This window comes from Rhea americana, unplaced genomic scaffold (genome assembly GCF_003343005.1).
Source record: "Rhea americana isolate MKP2758 unplaced genomic scaffold, rheAme1 scaffold_241, whole genome shotgun sequence".
Classification (NCBI taxonomy): Eukaryota; Metazoa; Chordata; class Aves; order Rheiformes; family Rheidae; genus Rhea; species Rhea americana.
Genome location: NW_028186359.1, coordinates 92,077 through 98,643, shown reverse-complemented (window position 1 = coordinate 98,643; position 6,567 = coordinate 92,077). Strand labels below are relative to the sequence as shown.

The 6,567-nt window shown below is 40.6% G+C and overlaps 1 protein-coding gene across 1 annotated transcript; it reads right to left on the bottom strand.

Annotated features, from left to right (window-relative positions):
* Positions 1-205: 205 nt before the first annotated feature.
* On the bottom strand, positions 206-6,193 carry NRAS (NRAS proto-oncogene, GTPase). Its single transcript, XM_085306530.1, has 5 exons — positions 5,948-6,193; positions 4,874-5,052; positions 4,248-4,407; positions 3,309-3,432; positions 206-2,789 (listed from the first exon to the last, which is right to left on the bottom strand). Exons 1-4 carry the CDS (start codon positions 6,188-6,190, stop codon positions 3,313-3,315), a joined length of 702 nt encoding a protein of 233 aa, XP_085162656.1. The 5' UTR covers positions 6,191-6,193; the 3' UTR covers positions 206-2,789; positions 3,309-3,312.
* Positions 6,194-6,567: the final 374 nt, after the last annotated feature.

The following is a 6,567-nucleotide window of genomic DNA, read 5'->3' as shown; positions in this document are numbered from 1 at the left end:
TTGCTTATATAATCCTATGGGAAAATTACCTGCACAGGTTAGCTCTGCAGGATCCTAAAAGCTAGTGCATTCTCCTCTACAGTATTAGTGGTGAAATACATACTGATCAACCCTTACCAGGTCTCCTTCCCTTTTAAGATTTTATGTAGCCCAAAATAACATAGATGCATTTATCAGCTCCCATACAAATCTGAGAATTCCCAACTTTGGGGTAATATAGTTAGTTATTTTTTAATAACACCTAGAACATGCTACACAACGTATAGAGATGATTCTTGGAGGCACTTACATGTACTTATGATGTACCTCCAGCCAAAAGGAATATTTACATTTTCATACTTGCCCATGCAATCTTTAGACACCAGCTGCAAAAGATTTCCCAGGGCCATGGACACCAGCCAGTCATACTCTGAACACTGGAATCCTGTCTGCCAGGAAAGAAACTCTTAGTTTTCCAAAATAATACAACAAACATACACGAACACAGGGGTAACAAGAACTCACCATCCTGGCATATTGGGAACTCCACACTGGAGTGCTCCAAAATGCTGACTACATGTGACCAGAGATATATCCCAAAAGTTCTCTCATAATACTCTTTGCATATGTAATTTCATTAAGTGGACAACAGTATGTCACACAACTCCACTTAGCAACAATCAGTCAGCCCTTGCTCAAAGATTGCTTTCACACATAACTATCTTCTCATATGAGGAAAACACACACACAGACACACACAGATTGTAGTTTATAGGCATAACAGCCCAAATTTCAATAGTAATGATTATGCCAAATGCTTAGCTGGCAGGCAAGGGATGCAAATGAACTCAACTCAGGTCGCAATGCTCTATATAATGCTGCCCACTGCTGTGTATGCCGCTGATAAATCATGTTTTATGTAAAAATATTTTAATCCATATTGTATCATATCAATAAAGACTAAAATAACTTGCAAAAATATGTATTAGAAGTATCAAGGGTAAAAAGGTGATATAGCTTGATATCCCACACTCCAAGAAGAGGATTAAGATTGTATATAGTAAAGGAAGTAGTATTAGAAGGGATAAATCTCTCGATATTTACTGATGTCTAATTTCTATTGGAGACTGGAAACTCCAGATTAAGATGTACAAATCTGACACAAACAAACTGAAATTAAGCCTTCAGCAATTTCCACACTCCTGCTGGGTTGGCAGACTGGCCAAATACACCCCCTGTTGCCTCAAGACTTATTACTCCCCCATACTCAACACTGCTCTATCAGACAGAAACAAGAATTTGTCTTTGCTGTAGGATGCACTGTCTGAGCCCACAGGACAGAATTCAGTATCAGTAGCACACAGACTAGAAAAGTACACATTTTCTAAGAAATATCAGTAGATTTTGCAACAGTGATCACACATGTATGTCCCAATTTAAGAGGTGACAGTGTTTTGTTCTAGGAAGAACTCAAGAGACTCATGCAATAATTTTCTTGTACTCTGAGGCTGTTAAAACAGGTTCCAGATTCCCATCAGCGTATCATACACCTATAAATACACCACTGAACTCACTCCTTCCTCATTTTGCAAGGATGCTGCAACCAGAATCAGCTCAGTTTTCTGTTGCAGCTCATTGCCCTGCTCCCCTCAGCCTCAACATACTAAATCTGTGGCAACTACTATACCAGTTACAATAAACCTGAAATTCCAGACTCCTTCCCTGACAAGGAGACTTACTAACTACATTTTACAGAGAAAAAATTTGAAGAGACTGTATTTAAAGTCTGGTGATATGACAAAATAATTCAGAAAAAAATAATTTGCAAATTAAGGACAGAGTTGAACAACAGCTGTCCAAATGAACTAACCTCCAGTTACTAGACTAGCTATTGAGAAGCCACTCAAAAACACTGGCAGTCAATGCTAAAATGAGCAAGTGGCTAATATGGTCCAACTTGGAAGAGATCTGAATGCTGTAGAAAAGCAGTAAAGAATATATACAATTCCACATACAAAGAGAGTCAAAAATGGATGCAGTACATTGTTCTCCCTTGTTCAAGAGTCTTACAAACTGAATTTTCCAGCCTACAAATTCCTGCTGTGGCATCCTGTTGTGCAAAGAGATTATCCACATTCTTCTCAAGGCTTGACTGCTTAAGACAATGAGCTTCCAAAAAATCCCAGTCCTTAGGTTTCCCTTAGCCTGACAGAATAGAGTACAATTCCAAATCTTCTTAGCAAACAGGCACTTAAATAGCAAAGATACCTCATTTTTATTACAGAAAACAGAGTAGGTAGAGTAGGTAAGTTGCACTCTTGGACAACGTAGATGTTGCAGATATGCTGTGTGGGTGTACAGACAGCAGATACTAATCCAATACGTGACAGAGACATTCATAACTGTAAAATCATCTCTGATATTACCTGCTGAGAATTTTTAGGGTCACTTCTCAGACAGCACTATAAATCTGAATCCAATAMAACAGGGACAAAAAACACATCTAGCTTTTTCTCTAGAGGTAAAGTGTCATCTTTTTCACAGCATTTAGTCTCTAAAATTCACTTTTTTCCTTGGAAAAAAAAAAACCAGATAAATCAGAAAAGAATCCCAGTGCATCAAGAGATGTGACTGCTCTATTAACTGAGCAAGGAGGTATATGCCAGAGTTGTTCTCTTCAGATGGAGCACAGAAAAGGACTTTGTACTAATGAACTGGTACCAAAATACTGCAGGGCATCATCATGAGACGCAATACAGTGGCATCAAGATTCGTCCATCAGCTACATCTGAACCAGGTGTTCTTGGCATCTGGAACAGAAAGGCATCTCTAATTAGCTGCTGTACAACTTTGTGATGGATGTATGGTACAACAATGTAGTACCAGTCCTGGACTAGTCCACCTGTTTTATAGTGATCAGCAATATGTTTTCAGTAACGGTTGAAAACCTCACTCAGTTGGGACATTCATAAATTTCACCACTAGCTTTACGTTACTTGTTTCAGCTTTGAACACTGAATATTCCAGAGGAATACAGTTCAAAATAAGCTGTGCAGAAGTCACTCAATCATCAGCAAATAGTGACCACAGAATTGCGCATATTCTTTTCACTTCAGGTGATTCTTAAATATAAGACAGAAATTACACACTCTTCAATTCCAGAAAAGTTTAGGGGTAGGGAGTAATTAACTGTAGAATCTAAACATCTGGGGTGTCAACAGGCTGTACAATAGGGGAAAAAAATTATGGTAGTCAGTATTTCTAAGTTATGCTTATCAAAACTTGAAAACATGCAGACAATAAAAACAAAAACTTAAATCATAGCTCACCTTATCACATCATGATACAAGACAATCCCATACAGCCTTGATTCCCATCTTCATTGCTGTTGAGCTTTTTCATCCGGTACTGCCGGATCTCTCTCACCAGCGTGTAAAAAGCATCTTCCACACCCTGAATGCAAATGATCCAGGTAAAGTATTTCTTTTCCTGACTCCTTTGAGATCACTGTTCTTTCCACCACAGGATCCCTTAACATATTTAAAACACATACTTTTACAGGAAGAGTAGTAGCCAGCTTATCCCACAATTCATCAGAGCAGGGAACTAGCACCTATGTCCAAACCTCTCCACTTACATTCTTAACTCTTCCTGAGGCAAATATCCAGAGTAACAGTCATTAAAGGAGACCAGGATAACTGTAACCATAGAGAAATTCTGTGCAGGAAACAAGCTGCTACTTGCCATATCTCCATTTCAGAATTCCATTTTTTAAACTGCTGTTTAACAATTGTACCTCTCCTGCTTCATTCCATGTTGACATAGTTAGAACACAGACTGACTGGACAGAGCCACACATTCAATATAATTCTGAAGGAGTCCTTCAGTTAAATCTCAAGGATATTTTCTGTAAACAATCTCATAATTGGCCTTCAATAAAAAGCCAAGAAACTGAACAGGTCTGGCGCGGCCAACTACACAGCCTAACTGCTTCTCAGCAAGAGCAGATGAAGCTCTCTTCTTCACACAAATACCAAACACACACCCCTACAAACACATATCTCAGTCAGTGCAAGACTGAAGTCATTTGAATACTGACACAGTCTAGAGATAAAAACAGAAATCTTACAAACTACAAGTGAGTGGGCAAATTAAAAGCTAAAATTGGAAATGGATTTAAAAGCGCTCACTCCTACAGGTAAGTAAAAAGTATACAAGAAAGAGTTACAGCATAAAAAGAAGTCAGACCAAAAATGAAAGCATCTTACCTGTCTTGTTTTAGCAGATGTCTCTATGAAGGGAATCCCATAGCTTTTTGCTAATTCTTGAGCCTGTTTTGTGTCTACTGTTCTTGTAGGTAAATCACATTTATTTCCCACTAGCACCATTGGCACATCATCTGAATCTTTCACTCTCTTTATTTGTTCTCTTAAAAAAAGAAAAAAGATTGTTAGGAACTATTTTCTATATGGAAAAGCTATTACAGTTCAGTACCTAGAAAACACTGTACTACAGAGATAGTATCAGTCTTTGACAAGACCTTGTAGGTTCTAACATTCAACAGTACTTCTAACAACTAGCATACTCCATCCAGCCCATGAATAAGCCCACTATGATGTGCTTTCCCCTTCCTACCCCACTTTATGTCTCCTTTTCTGTGTGCTCTGAATAACAAATAGCATTTGATTAACGCAACAACCAGAATAGTTGTTCTATTCTTCAGTGACTACTGATGTATAGATTCAGAATGCAKAAAGCTTGGAAAACTTTCAAAAAAAAGGGGGGGGGGGAAGCTTAACATTTTTCCAGCATTTAGTCTTCACTGGGTTTAAAGACCAATATACTTGATGACTCTCCAAGCATTTCTCCCTAGTGGTAAAGAACCAGATCATACCTGTAAAGGTTAATATCAGCAAATGATTTACTGTTGTTAATGGCAAAAACACAGAGAAATCCTTCCCCAGTTCTCATGTACTGGTCACGCATGGCGCTATACTCTTCCTGCCCAGCAGTGTCCAGAATGTCTAGCAAACATGTTTCTCCATCAATAACAACCTGCTTTCTATATGAATCCTGCAGAAAAAAACATGAGCATTTTAGATTTGAAAAAGTTAGCGCTACTTCTTTCAATAGCGAGCAGCATTAGGAAAAGTGAGCATGATGAAGAGCTTTTCTATTTTTTCCCCCTCTAATGTTAAAAGCATCAATAACCAACACTAAAAGCATTTTAAGCTATTACTCTAAAAATTGCACACACTTTCCTGCAAAAAAACAGAAGTCATCATTCACAAGAAATTTCTCAAGTAATAGACAAAGAATAATTTATAAATACCCTCACTACATATTATGACCAGAAACGAAAAACCTAGGTAGTTCTGCRGTAAAGCGACCTTTGCTGCTGCTGCTGTTGCCAGCCTACACTCTGCTTTGGAAACCGAAGTGGAATAGGCAGAGAACCTTTAAAGGGGCTTTTGCAGAATTCCTGATCCTGCGCACACTGGTCTCACATCTTGCTTTTTAAGCACAAAGTCAGCTGCAGGATCTAGCTCCTTATTACTTATGTACTAAGCTCCTGTAAATGTGCAAAGAAACAAATATAGGCTCTGTCACAGTTGAATAACTCTCATGTGTTTTTAAATACCATTCTTGAAAACAATGAGATGTTTTACAACTGTAAGGCTAACAAAACTAGAACTAGCACTCTGAGTGAATGCATTTATACTACAAAGAAAATAATAATACAAGCGCCGAATCATTGCTTAACTATGAACATGACAACATCGGGTTGAGTAAAGTGCCCCAGTGTGTGCGGCAAGCCCAACACTGCTGGAGCACCCCAGGGAAGGTGCTCAGGTCCCAAGCCCTTGCTTTCGGTTTGGGCCGAGCTACGTTTGAGGGGTCAGGCAGAGGGCCGCGTCCGAGCGCCGGTCACGCTGTGCTCCCGGCGGGGCAGCGCCTCCAGCCTTACCTCGATCGTGGGGTCGTACTCGTCCACGAAGTGGTTCTGGATGAGCTGGATGGTCAGCGCGCTCTTACCGACGCCACCGGCTCCCACCACCACCAGCTTGTACTCGGTCATGGCCCCGGGCGCGGCCGCCGGACGGCTCGGGGCGCGGCCCCCCCTCCGCCGCCGCCGCCGCCGCCGCCTCCCGCGCCCGCCAACGCGCAACACCCCTGCGAGCGGCCGCCTTCCGGCTTCCGGCCCCCGCATAGCGTCAGCGCCGGCCGCCGGAAGCCCTGCGAGCGGCGCCGCGCCGGCGCTTCCGGACACGTGACCTAGGAGCGGCCGGCGCCCCCTTTGGGTCCGGCGCCAAGCAACACACGGGGCCAGAAGGGAGACTTTGTTCAAAATCAGTAAAACTTTATTCTATTTCCATTCTTTGCCATTAACAGAAAAAAAATTGGAGAAAGCAATGTTTGTTTTACAAAGATAATGCATCTCCCAGAGAAGAAAACCCTAAATTGAGAATAGAGGTAACAAAAAAAAAAAAAAAAAAAAAAACAAAAAAAAAAACACAGTACTGCCCTCTATTCAAAGAAAGTAACTCCTGATCTTTTTGGTTAAAGTAATACTTAGACCAATCATTC